The sequence below is a fragment of the Symphodus melops genome (assembly GCF_947650265.1).
Source record: "Symphodus melops genome assembly, chromosome: 22".
In the NCBI taxonomy this organism is placed as follows: domain Eukaryota; kingdom Metazoa; phylum Chordata; class Actinopteri; order Labriformes; family Labridae; genus Symphodus; species Symphodus melops.
In genome coordinates, this window is record NC_136712.1 from 17,758,045 (window position 1) to 17,778,418 (window position 20,374).

Below are 20,374 nucleotides of genomic sequence, written 5' to 3' on the forward strand. Positions count from 1 at the left end.
AAATTAAATATTTGGCCATTTGAGGGCAAACAGAGTTGCTTTCTCTTATGAAACAAGCAGCGGTGATTCTGGAGTCTGTTGGGGCCAGTTCAACCATGCTAGAAATAATCTGACAAATTCAAGGTTTCTCAGGAATATTATGAGATTTAGCAGATCAACTACGTGAACACTGTCAGATTATGTCCTTTTAGGGACGTTTCCTACCGCATTTGGAAAATGTGCACATTTAGAGACACTGTTATGGTTGTACGTTTGTTAGCTCTTGAGGGCCCCCTACTGGCCTGTTGACAAACAGCACCTCCGGCAACAATACTGGGATTTACTGTAATTCCTCTGGAGAATGTGGACATCTAATAAATAACTTTTCAGTTATGAGTCTCTGAAATTTAAAGGGCTTTTAATAAGAACTTCCGATGTTTGTTTTTAACTGTTAAGGGAAAAAACATTTTCTTTGTGAACGCCAAAAAGGAGCATGTCCTTTTTTCATGGTCTTTAGAGACTTTGACCTTTAATTTGATCCTTTTGAACGACAGTTTCATGAATCTGAAACTAAAAAATGTTGTATTCGTCGATTTTAAATGTTCACATTTTGACAGGAATTGAGTATCCTCTTGGCCTTGGAGAAACATCACTAGACTTTAAAAATATGTATCGTTTAAATGACCCTTTCTCAGGTTGTTGTGCAAATAAACTACAGTAAGTCTTGGCTGAAGTTTGAGGCACAGTGTTACACTAGCAAAGTAAAGAAAAGTGGAGGCTGCAGGCTGAGTGAGAAGGGGGAGGAGCTCAGTGGTGCAGCAGGTCAGAGGTTAATGAGAGGGTGTCAGGTAGTGCCTTAAAGAAAACAAACGGGAGGATAGGCCATGCGCCCCATGTACAGTGGAGAGTCCTCGTCACAGCAGCAGTGGGTTCAAATCTGACCTTTTTCTGAATGTCATCCCCCACCTCAGTGATTCTCAAATCTTCGGGACTCACTCAGGACACACCTCCAACGCTGTGGAAAAACACAACCCCAATCTCTGATCGTCCTTCGCCCAATTCAGATTTACAGTATTTGCTGAAAACTTTTGCAGTTTGGCTCTCGGCCGTGACAGAACATGTCAGTGAAGCCAGAAACTGAACAAAACAAAGACGTTTAAAAAAGTGCCTCTCGCATAGCTGTCCTATCTCATGAAGGCAAAAAAGAAATGAAAACAATGTCAGGCAGCACAAACCACACGTTGCAGTAGAAAAAGCAGAGGCTAAAGGGTACATTTTAGTAGCAGTACTAGAAATAATCTGGGTGTTAGAAATACAAGTGAAGTTTTGTGTATTTGTTGTTCTGAACAGTGTCTGTTTTTTTTTTTTGCTGCAGCGTACACTTGGCTAAGCTATCTGTTTATAAAGCTAATTGTCCCATCTGCTGAGGTTTATTGTGCTAAATGCCTCGCAGGGACCAAACGCGTCTATTGGCAGCTCTCTCACTCAGTTTAGTGCGGATATAAAATATTTGATGTGCTTGGACAGATGGTGGTTGTGTGTTTTTAAAGTGTGTTTCAATCAGCCTATGTGACCCTGAGATCACAATTGATGAGTTCAATGTGTTTTTCCCTGATGGAGCTTCATTGGTTGTAATTATCAGTCCGACCTCTGTGTTAACTGTGTGTGTAATTTGAATTTTTAGCCACCTTCACCATTTGAGCTGCTACTACTTGGTAGCATCTCGTTTGAGTGATCATTTTGTTTTGTGTCCCTCAGTGTGCAGCGTATTGTGATACAGATGAAGAGTGTTATCTGATGCTTGGCTTACTTACAGCTGTTGGTCTATTTTGAATTGGGCTCTGAATTATTGGAGGTATCTGTGAATTTATAAACGAAAGACATCTGTGAATCTGTCGAGATTTGGTTTGCCATTTCAACTCATTCATTGTAGAATTCAAATATAAAGTATAAAGGACTTTCCCTCCCTAAAAATGAGAATTTCTGAAAATGTGGGTTAAAAAAGAACCAATAAAACATTTAGAAATTCCCTTTAGGTAACATATTCTGTAAAATCCTGTTCTCCATGTTCCTCTCACTCCAGTCTGTCTCCAAACCCCCCAATGATGAGAAAAGTCCATCCTCTCCGTCTTCTGCCTGCTCCACTTTTCAGAAAATATGTGCTCAAACAGGCCGTTTGGAGATATTCCCTTCATGACATCACAAAGGGCAGTAGCCCCTCCCCCAGGTGGGTGACACTCCCACGGTGAGGTGTTTGTTCTGCCCTCTGAGTCTGCCTTCTCACCGTAAACAATAGACTGGTGTAAGTGAGTTAGCATTTTAGCGCCGTGGTTCTAACCTCTAAAAGTCAATGGGGATTTTGAAAGTGTTTGTGTTTAGACGCGTGAAATAAGGTCTGTGGCTAACACAAGCTGAAGAGATGTTGACGTTTTGTTAGACGAGATAAACTACGTTAGCTAAGACCCCACTTATGACTTTTAAAGTTTTTACGCAAACTTTAAACGGTGGTTGCTAACGAGTAGCTAACTGAAACTACAGTGGTTGTCATGGAGACATTAAACGTCATCACGCCGGGAACTCTCTCCCTAATCCTCCTTACAGCCTCTAGTCATGTTTTTCAGTGCTCTTGCAAATATTAGGTTAATAAACAACTTATTAAGCTAACGTTTAGCTATCTTGTGCATAACGGTCGTGACGTCATTACAAACCGACCGCGGTGTAGTTCGCTATAGCATAACGTTAGCTTTTTACTTCTCTCGGCTGCATTAACTCTTCAGACTTCATATAAATGATGTTCATCTGTAAAGATTATCCGACTGAACAAAACAGCTACACATCAGAAACGCGTGTTTGACACAGAGAATATGTTCTGCAATGATCCAAAATCCAATGCAAAAATCCCAGAGACAAATTTTCGTAGGAACCACTGGCGCCATTTTGTCGGGTTGGCCTACACCCGAGCCCTTCCAGAGAGGGGGTGTGGTCAGACACAGCTCATTTACATATTTAAAGCTACAGACACAGAAACAGCCTGTTCTGAGACTTATTAAAGGATGTGACTTTGAAATAAAAGCTCACGCAAGACACAGCCGACAAGCATGAAGCATTTTTAATGAAAGTTTGTGACAGTCGTACAAAAGAGAATCAGTTTGTGGCTTTAACTACAGAGTGGACAGAGGTACAGTGAAAGAACGGCTCAGAGTGTTTGTGAAAAGTTCGACACGCCTACTAAAACTAGCAGCGCAAGAATCATTATTTAAAAAAACCCAGTAACATTGTGCAAGTGAAAAATATAAATGACTGTATGAATACAATGTACAAAATAATTACAGACATCAAACTGTACATGACGTGTCCACTGATCACAGTGGATTATCTGTGCACCCTTTGGTGTGACGTAGCTCCTGAATGATTCCCGTAAAAAAAAAAAAAAAAAAGCACCGTTTTTAGTCAAGAGGAAAGTTACAGGGGTCATGAGCAGGACTCTTCAACAAACCTCCAGACGTCGAACACTCTCCTCTCTCGGCAGGGTGCCTTTAAGCAAGGCACGTTGGCCTAACTGGACCAGCCATAACCTCGGTCTACATGCCCAATCCATGACTAATTAAAAGGGGAGTTCAGGATGTTTAATCACAGGGTATTACTTTGGGGGATGGAAAGAAAGTCCACGAGGAAACGGGCCGCCCCTCCAAGCAAATTCACCTGATCAGTGTGTCCTTCTGTAAGCCGCTGACAGGCTCAGACTGTTTCTTACAAGGTCGAGGAAACCTTACAGATACCTTACACTCCATGTTATAATAAGCAAACAAAAACAGACTTCTCGTCGACCTCTTCAAAGCCACCACACTCCACTGACACATGCACACATTTAACCTCACAGAACACAAAGGCGTGCTTATCGATCCTGTAATCTGATATTTATTTCAAGTTCTTTTGACTTTGTTCGAGTTCGTCCAGATCCAAACTAAATTTATCGTACGACACAATAAACGCACAAACGTTTAGACTGATTAATCACGACGGCGGTGGACTCTGGTGGCTTTAAGGAGAGAGGCGTCTCACTGCACTGCACTTTCCTGCGATTCAGTCAGAAAAGTTACAACAATAAAAACCAGCATGTTTACTCGACATGCGATCATCTGGTGCACTAGCTCCTGAGGATTACGTCGTAGCTAATGCAGCCCCTTTTTCTTCCTCACAAGCGAAGTGGAGCAACTCGTTCAGACTTTACGACCCCAAAATATGAAAAGAAAATCCGTTCATTTAGGGGTTAAAATAAAGATTCTCTCTTTAGGGATGAAAAAAAAAAAGATCCTTACAGTACAATGATACTTCAACAAAACGCACGTGCAGTCACAAATATTGAAGAACCTGAGAGCATCATCCCGTCACATCACCTCTGAATCGTTCACTCAGCTGCACAGGTGACGTCTGAGCCAATGAATGCGTCAAGAAAGTCCAGGAACTGTTTGTCCGTTGAGATACCACGATGGCTGTAAACATTAAGGCTTTAGTGATTATTATTTTTTTCCCCCCACTCCTCTCCGACTTCTAAAAGTTGAGAGGAAGCTGTGATCAGCAGCCAATAGATGTTCTATTATCCCTCAACAGTAACAAAAAGGGGGCAAAGTTAACACGATCACTTCAATATAAGACGCACGCTCGTCAAATACTTAGTGCTAAAAAACGGTTTAATTACAGTACCTGTAATCCACATATATTATCTAAATATAAATAGTGATGGGGGGGGGGGGTTAGGTAGCCTCTTCATGTTCGGGGAGGGGGGGTTAATTAAGGCTGATGTACAAAATAAAAAAGCAGAGCAGTGGCCGACTCCCACCACAGGAGGGCACTGTCACATTGGCAATACTGCTCCAGTCGTCGTCTCTGAAAATCGAGTGTCCCATAATTGAACCATGAGGCACTTTGAACTGTTAGCACGAAGAGCAAGAACACGGAGGACGCTTTCATCGACGAGTTCAGACGCTTGAAATGTGGTTTTAAAAACAGAGAGGTCTGAGTAAATCCTCCTCCTCCACTAAAAAAAAAAAAAGGAAAAAACATCCTGAAGTCATGACTCAGCAAACTCTCAGAGCACCGGTGGTTTTCGAAACCCTCTTCGTCACTTTGGGGATGAACACAGCTCGTCTTAACAGGTGGGAGGAGGGTGACCCACGTCCAGTCTCCTCTGAGCCGAGCCTCTTTTTCGAGCAGCTGGCACCGCGCTGACTACACTTCCCAGAGTTCCCGGGGTCTGGAAGAAAGCCTTGGAAGCAGACGGTGTGTTTTCCTTTGGAGTGTGAGGGGTCTGTGGAGGTTAGAAAGGAGAATATGTGTTAATGGAACAGATGCTTGACTTTTATTGGCGTCACACACCAAACACGATGTTACAATACAAACATCTCCTGAGAGAGATTTCCCTGCATCACGCTGCTTTGAAGCAACATTTTAAATTCAGGCCGTAAGGGCGTTTGGTTTTAACCGCGTGGAAAAGAAAGAGCTACTTAGTTACCATGGCAACATTAATGCTGCGTTAATTCAGCAGGTCGTCTAGAGACGACTCTGTCTGAGGAGCGACGCTGGCAGACGTCTGTTTGGCTTCACAGAAAAGAACCAGAATCCCTTTTCAACGACTGGGAGATGAATCAGCGTGAACCGCTGTGACGAAGGAAAGTGCCTGAATGAGTGAGGAGGAACCTCCAGCGGATCTGTCCTGTCTTAGCATCGATTCAGCATCCATTTAAAGGCCTCCTTCGACTGTACGCTTCATCAGCTGCTGCTGGTTTGAATTGTTCTTTATAAATAAATGGGACTTGACTTGGACTGGGTGGCACGTGACGAGTGCCTGACAGCATGATTTTAAATCGTCAGGACAAATTTGGTCGAGGTTAAAAACCTTAACAGATGCTAAAATAATTATGCAATCTGTTATTTTGATTATTTTATGAAACAAAAAAAGTCCTAAAACTTTATAGTAACGACGGATCTTCAGTCATATTTTGGACAAAAGCTGCTGCGAGGAAACGCAGACAAAGAGTTACACAAACTTGCTGTGCAATTTCTACAGTTTGTAGGAGTTTGTCCATCAAAAAGAAGACATGACCAAATATGGAGTTCCTAAGATTTCTAATCTTGGTGAACGTCTGGTATCTGTGCACGTGAGCTCCAGTATACAGATGATTCTCACCAGTGGTTCAGGTGTGTTGATGCTGATGGTCCCTGCAGCGGAGCCGTACACCCGGCTCTGCTCCGGAGTGGACGGTGTTGGAACCGACGACCTGCCAACGTCTGAAGCAGCCGCGAGGCCGAACGGCGCCGACCCAACCATGAAGTGCGCGGGCGACATGACGGCAGGGAGGCCCTGCTGCTGGAGACTGCCGGCAACCAGGGGGTAGTGGGGGAGGGCTGTGGAGGGCACCAGGATGTACGGGATAGGCAGGGTGGGAACCCCGCTGGGAGGGAGTGCCAGACCGGCTGATGATTGGCCAGCAGAGAGGAGGAAGTTGAAGCCGTTCAGACCTGGAGGAGACGGATCGAGAGAACATGAGTGAAAAATGTGTGAAGTTAAAATCTTCCATGGTCCACACCTCCAATCTGGACTTTGAACAGCAGAACTTTTCGGGTCCCTGTTCAGGACTTTTAGAAACTCGGCGGGTGTGAAAGCGAGGCGTATCTACCTGCATTGTTGGGCACGTAGAGGTAGTGTGCCGGCTGGGCCGCCTCGTTGACTGGCTGCTCTCTGCAGAGTCCTGCAGGGCCATCGGGAGAAGTCCTGGAGCTGGACTCGGCTCGTTCCCTCGACTGGGAAAATGAAACAAACGCAAAGAATAAAAAAACTTGAGTCCATCAAATGACACAAACTAATCAGTTAATATTTATCTATGTGATTAAGATGCTCAGCTCTCATTGCAGACTGTTTATAGCTTGTTGGCTGACGTGTCTGCACTGGACTCAATGTCTGCCATTTAAAGTTCTCGTGCTTACGCTGTTTTTAATCCACCTTTCTTAAAGACCATGAAATACGAGACTTGTTCAATTACAAAGATCATGTGGCCTGACTAATTGCCGAGGTTTTTCACTTCCTCTAATGTGCAAAAAATAAGTAAATTAAGTGTTTAATTAGAGGAGGACTGAGTGATCCTAAGCAGGCGGCGTGTTTTAATTTAAACGACTAACAGGATCTTTAGCAGCACATCAGCCGCACTGAAGCAGAAAACAAATGAATCATGATGATGTTGAATTCACAACGCGAGTCAAAGCTTACCTTGTCACATTCCTCTAACCCAGACGTTCCCTTCTTTCTTGACACCGCCTCCTCCTCTCCTTCCCCTCCCTCCCTCCTTCTCTTCCTCCTCTCCTCAGACTCCGAGCCAGGCGACCTCTGAACTTCGGGCCGCTCCGGCGTTCTGTACAGCATGACCACGGAGGGCTGGGACAGGCTGGGCAGGTAGGCCAAGCAGTGCGGGGGGGCGGAGTTTGTGAACAGGTGTTCTGGGTGGAGGGAGGGAGCCAGCAGAGTGTGGTGGCTGGAGGACGGAGGGAGAACGGAGGCGGGGGTCTGCTGAGCGGCACTCGGACGAATCCTGCAGAGACGCGTGAAACGAAAAGAGAAACTTGAGTTTGAACACACACACACACACACGTGTTGCTTTAGTGTGCCACTGATCAAACACGCTATGCTCCTACTGATATGCCGAGTTCTAAATCTGCCACTTCCTAACCATGAGACTCCATCTTTGATCCTGTGGGCCACCACTTCCTGTGATGCGTCATTACCCAGACAGCTTCACTTGTGTCTTTTCAACACACACACACACACACACACACACACACACACACACACACACACACACACACACACACACACACACACACACACCTGTGTCTTCCTTCTGAAAGCACTCAGACAGAGTTTGAGGTTTGTCTCTGTGGAGCCAAAGCACCGTCTGATACAGAACAGAAACTCAGCTCATGCTGCACGTAGCATGAAGCTAAACAACGCTGGAAAAGAGTCAAATATTATATGTGAGGAAAATCTTCTACCTGACGTCTTAAGCTAACGTGCTAACGAAACATGCGGATACAAAGTGTGTGTGTGGCTTCAGGCCTCGGCCACACGTAGGATGAATCTCTTCATTCATCCTACGTTGGACTGGATTTATACATGTATCTAGTTTTTGTATTTTTCACAGTTTTTGTGCCTTTTGACTTTATATTTCAGATTCTATTGTTTAGTGACTAACATCGAGCGTTTGATGTCCTGCTGCTGTAACGCCACAGCTCGCTGTGTTTTGGCCTTTTTACAAACATGCTGAAGATTTTCACAACCTCTGTTAAAGGAGTTTAAAAGTTACGTCACCAAACTGCTGCTGCTAACGCTGCACGTTATACAAGCTAACACAGTTCCTGTCGCACTGCGCTGACGAAATGAACCCAAATGAACCTTTTAACCGTGCGTTTCATCACGCCTCGGCGTGCGTGTGTGTGTGTGTGAACTCACTCTGTGCTGTTTTCAAAGTTCAGTCTGTGCACTGCGTTGCTGCTTGCAGTCTTTATGGAATAATCCACAGGCTGGTTTGACAGACCTGCAGAGAGAGAGAGAGAGAGAGCGAGAGCGAGCAAGGTTAAAAATGTCCCGTCCTGTGATAAGTTCATCTGGTGACATGGAGGAGGCTTTTGGTCGCTCTTACCCGTGTGTTCTCGACGTGGAGTGCTGGGCGCCGAGCTGACCTGCCGCTGGACGGCCACAGGGGTCGGTGTGATGTTGAATGAAGCGTGGCGGGACATCTTTAGGTTTATGATGTCCTCCCTCGTGATTGGCTGTGTGAGTCCAGGCAGACCGACAGCTGCCAGGTTCACAGAAGAGGATTAGGAGATGATTAGCATGAGATCAATAATTCCAACACGTTACGCGTTACGTCGTCATCACCTCACTGATTCTTACCGTTCCCAGAGTTTTGAAAGTCCACAGGGCCGAGCCACTTGAAGGCCGGCTTCCTGCCCCTCTCCTCTCGGACATGGACCTTCTTTATGAGGTTCAGGCTGGTCAGCACGTTGGCGATGTCGTACAGTCGCCGCACTTTAGCTGCAGACACAGAGAAGAGGTTGAGATGTGATAAAATCCTATTTTCAGAGCGGCACGTTGCCTTTATTCTGTGCTTTGTTCTTACTTTTATACTTGCTGTGACTCGACGAGTCCTGACTCTCCTCGATGAGGATCTTCGCCGCCGTGTCCAGAGTGACGGTCTGCGTTTTGGACACGAGGAACAGCATGACGAACTTCTGGCTCATGATGCGCAGAGATTTGTCTTTCCTGTTGGCTCCGGCTGCAGGGGAAGAGAAACGGTCACACCTTCACTTTATGTTGCATCAAATCGTGGCCGTCTTTTCAGTCAAATCAAATGAATCTAATTACTTCCTCGATCACGTCTTTCTTCAGTTAACATGTTTCCATAAGTTGCATCCTTTATGATGCATCTGTTGTCTCTTTTATAACCACAGAGTTTCATGTTACAGCCTTATTAAATAGCATTTAATACCTCTGAGTCGGACGTGTTTGTTGTTCTGTAGCTATTATTTAACGTGAAATCGCCCGAGGACTGAACCCTCATCCATCCACAACAATACCAGCAGACATTAACCAATTACTTCACAACAAAGGTGGTCTCTTTGTCCTGAGCGCCGTTATTATCCTGTCACACACACACACACACTCTGCTAATGAAACGGTGTGTGAGGTCGCCTCACCATAGAGACCACGCTTGTTTTCACTCCCGTGAGCTCGAGTCTGAAAGGAGACTTTGTTCGGCTGTCATTTTCATTTTGTGGCACCTTCAATAAATGTTTTCACATGTGCAGAATTCAAATGAAGGTCTTATCCTGCAGTAAACCTCGGCTGCTTTATCACAGCGATTTAAAACATGGAAAAACATGAACATGGAAAGCTGCTCGTAACACCAACGTTAGAATTTAAGAACTTGGATGTTTTTTTCTAGCAGCATCGCCAAAGTAGCATTTTTTTTTTTTTTGGTTACCATTTCCGGCGTCTCCTTCTGCTCCGTCATCCTCACATCCCTGTCCCGCCTCCCTGGCCGCCGTCGACAGCTCCATCTGGAGGTGGTATCCCTGCTGCCGGCCCCTCCGCTGCAGGTCCTCCAGCGTCGCCTCGAGCCGCTGTCGACCGTACCAGGTGTAGCTGTTCTTGGCTATCCGTCCCACGATCATGAGCGACTCCAGGACGTTGACGATGTCATAGATCCGCCGCCGCTCCACTCCTGCCCGCCGGGAGTGTGACGCATGACAAAATTAGCAATCTGAACTTGTAAAATATGCACTTACAAGTCTCAGTTACAGTCTGGACTCGTCAAACGCATCGCCATGAGGCCGCCTCTGTCGTTCGCTCCCTTCCTTGAGGGGTTATCGATAGCAGCACGGATAGAAAGCCGGCTCTTACCGAGACTGGTGGCCACCTCGTCCAGTGAGATCCAGATGGGGGTGTGTTGTGGAGGGTAATCAGGGTACAGGGCCAGAAACTTCTGGCACAGCAGACCCAGACTCTTCTGCTTCCTGCTCGGCTTTTTGTCTGCATCGTCCTCTTCCTCCGCGGCCTCAAACTGGATGTGCAAAAGAAGAGGACGCACGATCAGTTTGTGTGTATTTTACCTCTAATTCAGGGAATTGATCAGCAGCTGAAGGCCGTGTGGTGCTGCATGGCATCAGCACCCTGCACAGATACACTTCAAATTCTTCTCTAACATGCCTTCAAGGATGAGAAAATCTCAAAGTGTTGGACGCACCAAATAATCATATGTCCAAAGTGCACGCTCTTCCAGCTGCCATTTTTCATACCACAAGCCTTTACTCTTAGACGTAACTGTATTTTAATATTTCAGCTTTTAAAAACTAGAAGCGATCATCTAATTTGAAAATGAGACGCGTTTAATTTTCAAACTTTGGACAAAAAGAATGCCTTACTGGTGTTCCTGTTTAGTCCTTAGCCTCTCAGGAAAGTGCTAAAAATCTCACAAACCTGACAAGAGTCTTCAACCTCTGCATCCTCCACCACCGCCTCTGGACTCGCAGGCTGCTCCTTCTCGTTCTCTATGGGCCTGAACAGCACCTTCTTCATCTCCCTGTCCCGGATGTCCGGGCTCGCGGCGCTGATCAGCATCTTGAGGTTGGCCGTGGGCGTCCACGGCTCGGCCAGCGTGCCATGTTTGATGGGGGTGACGTGGGCCAGGTCGGGGGTGGCACCTTTTCGGATGACCAGGAAAGAAGAGGCCGGGGACTCTGCAGATTTCAGGGGCGTGGATCTCCTCCTGTCGCTGCAAATGTTTTCCTGCAACACAAACAGTAATTCAGTTGACTGAGGTCCCACCCACACTAGGCCCAGTTCACTCGCATGTCGGCCCTAGTGGACTAATATTGCCCCACCGTTATGGACAAATACAGCTCCAGGATTTCATCGGGGCCCTCACATAAACGATTCGATGTCAAGTGAGAAATCAAAACCTTTCAAACACATCCATGGATTTTGAACATGTCGAGGCATTTACTCGAGCGTTTCCCTTCACCGCAGATTCACCACCTTTCCAACTTTGTGAAATAAAATCGTGCTTTAAAGACCCGAAATACACTGTCTGATAAAACACTCTCCAACCTCATAACACACCACTTACTTACTCTGATCATCTCTCTCTCTCTGATCAACCTGATTCTGCAGCTCGCATGCTCTCTCTCTCTCTCTCTATCTCTGTTGCATCAGATCAAACCTGCCACACTGCTCAGACCACTCCTCACCTTTTGTTCACTTTGGCCACCATCCTCCTCCAGCTCCAGGGTGACGCTTCTTTTCCTGGGACTTGTGAGGTCTCTCAGTGCCAGACATTCAACTTCCATCTGGAGAAATAAAGGGGGAAAAACTGTAAAGTGAATGACTTTAATCACAAGTTAATAACATGACTTGTGTGTTGTGGGTTGAAAGGGGAGACACGTTGAGGATATTTAGGGCTGCTCCTCTTGCGGACAACTTTTGACGAGTGGTCAGCTGAATTTGGCGCAAAGCACATCAGCTAATAATTAGCTCCTCAGCGAGCTAACTCCTCAAAGTTCACGACGATGTTTCCCCTTTAAAGCACCAACACTGATCACGATCACACAAAACCTTCTGAGCCTGCAGCTGCTTAAAACCTTCAACTATCACTACATCATCACGTTATAACATGTTATAATCCTAATGGTAAGGTAAGAGGTGACGATACGTTATAAAGTCAGAAAAGGACCAATTCACTAAAATATGTCAATATTAACACAAAGGTGTGAAATAGTCTGAGTAAAAGAAGAGGGTTTATTACGGTTTAATTAAAGTAATAAAGGCTAATTTAGCTTTAATTAGCTACTTAGCTTCTAGCTCAGCTGACCAGCATACCATAACTCATCTAATAGGAGACACAGCAGACAGAAAACTTAATCATTTACCTTTTTTCCTGCTGTTTAATGAATGAATTAAAGATGAAGATGAGGCGTCGTGTCTTGACTTGTTTCTTCAGATCATAGCGGATAGTTTCCCTCTTTAAAATAAGCGGGTAGCCACTCTTTTAGCTTGTTTCCTCCACAGCTCTCCTCTCTCTGATACTCGGAGACACTCGTCAGTTCCCGGGGAGTCTTCACCCCGCTCAAGCTTGTTTTCTGGCGCTCTTGGGCATCTGGAGGACTCGGGCCAATCAGCGCACAGTGGATTATCAGCGTCATTCGGCGACAGCCAATCAGCCTTATCGCATTCGGGTGCGCGCCTCGGTTTACACCAATGCGGGGGTGTTTCTGACCACGCCCCCAAGACTAGTGTTGGCGGGGCAACGGGCGCGCTCTCTTCCACTTCTGATGGGGAGTTTTAAAAGTCAGAGGTCTCACTCTGCAACATTCCCCGGGCATAGAACGAAAAGATATTTAGAGTCAAACCTGTGAATTATAAAAAGGAGCAACTTAAAGATGAAACTACATGAGGTTTATCTTTTACAACTAACAAATTGCTACGCAGCAGTTACACATTAAAACGCTAAAATATTTGTGAAAAAGGCTAAACTACACGTATTGAGGCAGCATATTGCATAATGGTATTGAATACCAGGCTAACTTAAGAAATGGAACCTACTACATGTGTTAAAGTTCAAATATCCTATGCCAACTACAGCAGGTTATAAATACTAAAGTGCTTTTTCGTGCATGCTTTGTTTCTTTTGTTAAATGTTTTGCACCAAAATACCAACTCAAATTCATCGGACACAATACCACTTACTTTGTGCAAATATACTAAGCATTAAAAACAGATTATGATTCTAGTTATTAGATGTTTCCATTAACGTAGTTTCTTTCAGATTTTACTAAAACGTCCATTAGTATCTGTTAAGCAGGTTTAGCGTAGCATTCAATATGTAGATTTTATACTCCTTTTTAAACCGTCATACATTCCTTTTATTCTCATGTAAATACAAATCGTAACCGAGTGACACATCGTTACTGTAGACGATCTTTGACTTGAGCTGAAAAGTTTGGCTTCTTCTCCCGCAGTGACACCGGCAGCGTCAAATAGTAAAACCCCACTATTAATATCATTCACCTAGTCACCGTGGCTTTTGTCTTTGCTGCGGGAGGTAATGAGCTCTGCGGCTCAAGCAGACAGATGGGAATCACAGGTGGGGGGTTGGGGCCGGGGGGCGTCAGGACTGGCGCTAATATCACCTGGGGGACAGCGCGAAAAGTTGTGGGTGGGAACGAGTGCTGGCTTTTTTTTTTTTTTTTTTAACAGACAGGATCCCGCCCTGAATGCAAACAGGGTGACTGAGGACAAGCCCATTGCATAATAGTCTTCAATACACAGTCTGCCGCCAAATGCTGTTCAAATCTGAGCTTGTGAAGTGGAGGGCAGTGATTTCTATAAGAATAAACCTACGAAGAGGAATCTGAACATATCGGACAAAAACGACTTCTGGGCTTAATAGACCCAAGTAGCCCGTGTGTATATGAATTAAACTCAGCAGTTTTTTGGTGTGATAAATTATTTCTCCATTGGATGATTGAATAATATTTTTTTCATGGTCAGACATTTTTATAGTTTTATCACTTCAGACCAGACATCAAATGAAGTGATCAGAGATGGGGAAAATGTGGTAGGGGAGCACAAAAAAATAGAATTATAGGCTATAACTTTATATGCAATTTAATAATCGAATAATGAGGCACATTAATGGTTCCGTTTGACGAATAAGATGGGTCAGTGGTTCCCTAAACCATCTCACAACACCCCTGGGGGGTCGCGAGATTCTTTCCAAAAACCTTTAAAAATGGAAAAAGCTTTAAAATTGTATATTTTACCCATTAATTCGAAAATGTTTATTAAAATCTGATGGTGTTTGAGCGATTGTGTGGTGTTCTTTGCAGACAGTGTTTGGAGATGCCTAGTGTGTGTGTGGCTGTGCACAATGTCAAATATGTTAACCACCTCCGGGGAGAATGGAGGTCCCAAGTCTCTAGCATCGTATCTTAGGGGGCGCAGGCTGAAAAGTTTGGATGATGAAGTTGTATTGTGTTTATCCATTTTTCTCAATGTTCTATTGTTCAAATTCAGGACAGATCGTGTCGAAGTCTTGTCAGAAAACTCTGCTGATCCTAAGTCTGCATCTTCTGCGTTTGCTGCCTCTTTCTCTCTTCCTCTCCTTCGACATGTTTCTCTCTCTCTGCTCTTTTTTTAATTTCCCTTCTCAAGCTTTTAAAACCTGCTTCATGCACACTAGCAAGAAAATGGCTTTGAAACATTTAATTAGGCTAATTGCATTCTTCATCCGTGTGTCTGATAAACTGCAGGATCAAATCCCAACAGTGTTATCAACTTTCCTGCTCTCTTTTTACCCTCTGTGTTTTTCATAACTTTAGTGAGGGGCGTTGCAGAAGTAAACCCCATGCAGGCCCACATGCTTCCCGAGTACCATGTTGTAGCAGCTAGCGTAAGTAGCTGCTACAGCTGTTCAGAGTGCAGTTTAATAACAGCGTTGTTACGAAGCTCTGCATGCCGCCATTATTGAACGTTCATATTGTTCTGCAACGGCGTCATATTGGTGTTCCAGTCTGTGACTTCACATCGTTTGACAGCGTTGCAGAAGCTCGACCTGTAGAGAACAAGCAGGAGCTCCACATACACACTCACTCAGACATGCAGACACACACAGCGCTGCTCTCTCTCCTGCTGTCACTGCATATCCGGTCTTACAAATCCAGCAAAGCAGCTGTAACCCACGAAGGCGGTACAGAGGGGGGATCGCTTCATCCCTCCGTTACGCCTCTGAGACGTCCACATCAAAGGTGAAAGGTCACAGGGACATAAATATTGCACCATGAACGGGAAGCCTGAAAAGACCTTGATTAAAGTTTATGCATGCAGGGTTTACATTATCTTAGAGTAAAAAGGCAGATATTATTTTAAAAATATGGAATGCAAAATTAATAAGAGAGTCATGATTTTATTTTTAATGTGCATAAAGTACTGATCCCTGATTGGCTGAGAACCTTTCCTTCCTCACTTGGATGGGTCTGTCGTAGACAAAATAAAACTATCAGTTTCAGCACACATTCTTCATCTGATTAAACTTTGCTGCTCTTTGCTTTACCTGGAATAAATTACAAAAAGAGCTGAAACTTCTCTCGTTGGACGTTTTGAAGAGGAACTTAACTGACTTGGAAGCCGAGAGCAGTCGATGTTCTCTCTGATATATTTGTGGATGACCCTGACTAACGTTTTCTGTTCAGATTTGTTATTTGTGTCTTTTAATTGCCTAAAGATGTACTTTTGGATGCTTGGCTGCTCGTTGTCGGTCTGAAACTCTGTTACTTGTGTTGCTGCTTGTCTTGTCCAGGACACTCTCTTGTAAAAGAGATTTTTAATCTGAATGAGTTTGAGTCTGAATGGTAAAATAAATTGGAAGCTTATAGTTTCATTCTTGTTGTGATGCAGCAGAAGACCTTGTTTAAAAGATAAAGTATGCTTCAGTTTGCAGTTAAGAGACGAGTCATGCTATAAAGAGGGGAAAGGAGGTCAAAGGTGTTTTTTTTGTCTTCTAACGCAGCTATGTTGGCCTTGAGCAAACAGCAGCGGGGGGGGGGGGGGGGCAGTGAGTCAGGGACACAGGAAGTAAAGGGGGGGTTGGATGACTGATTTTGATTTGATTCAATGTGCAATGCATAGAGCAGTTCAATTAACTGTCACAGAAGCCTAAAAAAAATACCACATTTGAAAAGCTGGAATCAATGACATCTTTTCGCCTTAGCTTTAAAATCAAATGTCTCCTTAGTGGGTTAAGGACGGAGCTGTCCTGTCAGCTGGACTGCTTTGTGTTTGGCTCTGAGCCGGGCAGGTCCTGACTCGCCCTGATCAGGTCGTCAGGGAGTCAGCTGAAGCTGTTTGGGTCACAACAGGATAAAGTGACTCCCCTCCTCCTCCTGCAAACACACATCTCAAACGTTTGAATAAGCTGTTCATGAGATCTGATTGGCCGGCTGAAGCGTTGTGAGTCCTAAGATACCGTTCTGTCAAAAAAGACACGAGTAGTTTTGTTGATTAGTCAGTAAGCGCTGCACACATTTCAGCGTGATGTTTAAAGTACTAAGTTCATTTGTATAATTCCTGCTCAGCGTAACACAAACAGATATGTGCTCCTCTGCTTGCTCAGTACTGAATTCACCCGTGTTCTTCATGACTGTGAATGTGTTTAATCAGCATAAAGAGACAGTTCCCACTCTTCAAATGAGACATTGTACAAGTTTAAATCTCTATTGACACCAAAAATGAAACTTAAGTACAATGTGAGCTCTTGGATATTGAAATGATTTTGCTTTTTTTGTTCTTTAAAGTATTTAATGGACAAAAGTGGGGGAAATAACTCAGGATGAACTTATATTACGTTTGTGCGGTTCTGTAAACTCACCTTTGAGGTGTCACAGGGCGGCTGTGGTAGAGTTGGTCATCTCTTACCTGGAAGGTCGAGGGTTCGATCTCCAGCTCCTGCAGCCACATGTCCGATGTGTCCTTGGGCAAAACATTTAACCCCAAGTAGATCCGTCTGCTTTGTTGGAGGTGCGTAAGTGTGTATGAATGAGATTAGTTACTTCTGATGGTCACTATACACAGCAGCCTCGACCATCACTGTGTGAATGTGTGTAAACCTGTGGTGCGAAAGAGCTTTGAGTTGAGCTTGCAACTTAATCTTAGTTTTAAGATGTTTTTTTTTTTTTAACAATTACTCATTTCATTTTTAACGGTGCAATCATTGTTTTCCTCCCCTCCTCTCTGTAAACTCTTCTTGTTTCTGTTGGTAGGTAAAACAATAATTTCTCTAAAATCTCATTCATACATTGAGCTTGGAGGTCAAGGGGTGACGTTAAAGACATTAAAGAGTATGTTGGGTCAGAGTGTAACAAAACTCACAAAGGCCAACAGCTGTTACTGGTCTTTGTAATGTACCTTTATGAATGCAGTTCAGATGCATCTTTCCTTTCAAAGTGAGATAGAGAAATCAGACAGTCACTTCTGTATACATATATGAAAGAGAGGATTTGTCTTTAATGACATTTGTCTGCTCGTCCTGTTTTATGGTACGATGGTTTGTATCCTGTGCTGCCCTCATCAAGGGTCAAATATGTCAGCACTTTGGAAATGTACAAAAACAAACAGCAGAGTTAAAAAATGTAAATGATTATAACCGGGGAATTGGGTATATTTAGAAAACCTTTTTCTATTTGGATGGAAACAGAAGGATGGTTAGAGGCTGCTTTACTGAAAGATGAAATACATCACATCATATATCACGTCGTCACATGTTGGTGGTGTAGAAGTAAAATACCCCTGTTTATATCAGAGAGGTCTTCATAATATTCCGTCTACAGTTTGCATAAGAAGGACGTCGCTTCATATCTTCATTTGTTGTTTGGATTCGACCAGCACTACGATCACCTATCAGTTTGGTGTAACTGCACGTGGCGTCGGCCGTCCAGCTGCTTGTTAGGCTTCACATGTATGATGTGTGGATAATGGAGAGAGCTGAGAGCTCGGTGATTTCAGCCCCACGCTGCAGTGAAATGGATCATGAGCTCGGGGTCCCGTTCCTCAACACATTTACTCAGCAGGGTCTCCACGCTGAATACCAAACACCAGCGGCTCCTGCAAGGTGCTCGGGCTCTGTTTGTTTAATATTATGTGTGTGAAATTTTACCTGAGAAGATATCAAAGAGAATGCATCTTCTGCCACTGCATGTCTTGCACTTTACTAAATGTGGACATGATTTGATATGATAAGCGAGACATACAAACAATGTTTAGTTTAAAAAATAGCTTGGTGATACGAAGGGAGAAATGCTCGATATGTTGTGGCCAGAGGGTCCAACAGTGATTTATGCAGGAGGGGCTTGTCATACTTTGGCCTCTTCATTGCACCTGATGTCACATTTCTTGATTTACTTGTGTTTTGGAAATGGACAGATTGATCCCTGAAGTTTAATAGTTACTCAACAGATGAGGGAGGACTGAGATTTATATTCAGATCAGTTTTAAACTGCGTCTTTGGAAATCTCTCCCAGCACTGATAGGTCTTGAAACAACCTTTACAACCTGTTTCCATCGTCAGCTCCTTCAGTTTTCCCTCGCTGAAATCCAGCGGAGCTTTCCACAGCTCTTTACAAGCACCCATCAGGACTTGAAGCGCGTTACCCTTTCTGTATGTTGCTGTGAAACGGCTCTTGGCTACATGCCCATAAGAGGAACTTGTTATATCCTTTCACTACTTGCTCTATAGTTTTTGTGAAGGCTGAAATCCGTGAGAGCAGGTGATCTTCTTCAATGTGCAGCACGGAGCAGGAACGTAACGCTCTATCACACGTATGAACAGCAGCTGAAATAGAAGAGCTCCCACTGAGGACAGCCTGACTTTTCATGTTCAGAAGTGGAAACAAACGCCAACAGGTGTCTTTGTCCTTCATGTCTGCATGTCTCTCCCTGTCACAGCCACAAAGGTGCATGACTTTAAAGGCATCATACTACACACCAGATGTGAGGATATTGTCAATAAACACAGAATCCTCGCTGCTGCTGCGTGTCAGTGAAGTTAATTTATCAAGTTGTAAGACTCATGAATCAAAAGAAAACAAATACTGAGTGTTATCTTTGAGAGAATTAAACAGATTTATTTGGTTTAAATGTTCAGTTGCGGACCGTGTGTGTGTGTGTGTGTGTGTGTGTGTGTGTGTGTGTGTGTGTGTGTGTGTGTGTGTGTGTGTGTGTGTGTGTGTGTGTGTGTGTGTGTGTGTGTGTGTGTGTGTGTGTGTGTGTGTGTGTGTGTGTGTGTGTGTGTGTGTGTGTGTGTGTGTGTGTGTGTGTGTGTGTGTGTGTGTGTGGCATGTCTTTAAAAGAACAGTGGCGTCCAAATGTTACCAACGCTGGTATTTCATCATACTTATACATTGATGTTATATCGTCAAAGTGTAGGTACAGTATTTACGTTTGGATTTTTAGTTGTGTCCCAGGAAGTGACGGCTGGGTGCTGTGCTCTTCTAGTCCACTTCCTCCCTCAGGAGTCACACGCCAAAGACTCGCGTCGAGTCCCTGAGAAAAAAACGAGAAAAAAACAAATTGTGAATATTTTTGAAAGACGTTATCATGATGTAACACATTTCTAAAAAACATGCAGTCACTACATGAAAAATATCTAAATATACACTATCCCTCTTAAATGACTCATCTGCTCACAGTGACTTTGTTCTTTATATTGACACAATAAGTAAATTTCGAATGACTGCTGGGAGCAGCTACATGTTCTCTCTAACACGTAGAAACAAGTGTTAAACACGACCACAGTCTAAGTGAGGCTTTACTTACTTGTTGTTTGATGAAAAGTCGCCCATCGTGCTCCAGTTTGTCCTGCGGTCGGCCGTCCTTCTCATCTGGTGGGCAGGAGGAGCTTCTTTACCTGTTGTCATGGAAACCGCTCGACGCACTGCAAGGAGAGGATAAGGAGGACGTGTCCCGGAAAAAGGCTGGACTGCCGCTGTGCCTCGTGTGGTCCGCATCCACTCTTAAGACGTCGCAGGAATGTTTGCGACATAAAAAGGAGTCCCTGAGGAATAAAGCATGAGTCGTGAATATTTTTGAACACGTTGGCTTAAAAACTTTTGACTATTCATACTTTTTCTCGTTGGTGTCGAATACGCAGCACGTCTCTGGATGAAGCGTCTCCGGCGGGTGTCGTCCTCTGCTGTCAATCTCGTCTTCTCTTCTTCGAACTAGACTCGTCTAGTCTCTAGAGGAAACATAAAAAGGCTTGAAGAAGCTTTATTAGTGTTTTCATAACCACACGTC

The 20,374-nt window shown here is 44.2% G+C and overlaps 1 protein-coding gene and 1 long non-coding RNA gene across 2 annotated transcripts; both read right to left on the reverse strand.

Annotated features, from left to right (window-relative positions):
* Positions 1-4,496: 4,496 nt before the first annotated feature.
* e2f7 (E2F transcription factor 7) lies at positions 4,497-12,891 on the reverse strand. Its single transcript, XM_079334653.1, has 13 exons — positions 12,459-12,891; positions 11,779-11,878; positions 11,009-11,317; positions 10,433-10,592; positions 10,014-10,253; positions 9,150-9,305; positions 8,924-9,064; positions 8,670-8,825; positions 8,480-8,564; positions 7,244-7,562; positions 6,657-6,780; positions 6,167-6,498; positions 4,497-5,287 (listed from the first exon to the last, which is right to left on the reverse strand). Exons 2-13 carry the CDS (start codon positions 11,875-11,877, stop codon positions 5,129-5,131), a joined length of 2,280 nt encoding a protein of 759 aa, XP_079190779.1. The 5' UTR covers position 11,878; positions 12,459-12,891; the 3' UTR covers positions 4,497-5,128.
* A 6,449-nt stretch (positions 12,892-19,340) lies between these two features.
* LOC306817621 lies at positions 19,341-20,370 on the reverse strand. Its single transcript, XR_013778047.1, has 3 exons — positions 20,202-20,370; positions 19,895-20,132; positions 19,341-19,621 (listed from the first exon to the last, which is right to left on the reverse strand). It is a non-coding gene; the product is annotated as an uncharacterized lncRNA (long non-coding RNA).
* Between the last annotated feature and the right edge of the window lie 4 nt (positions 20,371-20,374).

Coding starts and splice junctions, on each gene's coding strand:
- e2f7 (XM_079334653.1), bottom strand. CDS start 11,877: ATGGAAGTTGAATGTCTGGCACTGAGAGACCTCACAAGTCCCAGGAAA. Junction 9,306..10,013: donor AGAAGGAGACGCCGGAAATG/GTAACCAAAAAA, acceptor CTTCCCCTGCAG/CCGGAGCCAACAGGAAAGAC. Junction 8,565..8,669: donor TCCACGTCGAGAACACACGG/GTAAGAGCGACC, acceptor CTCTCTCTGCAG/GTCTGTCAAACCAGCCTGTG.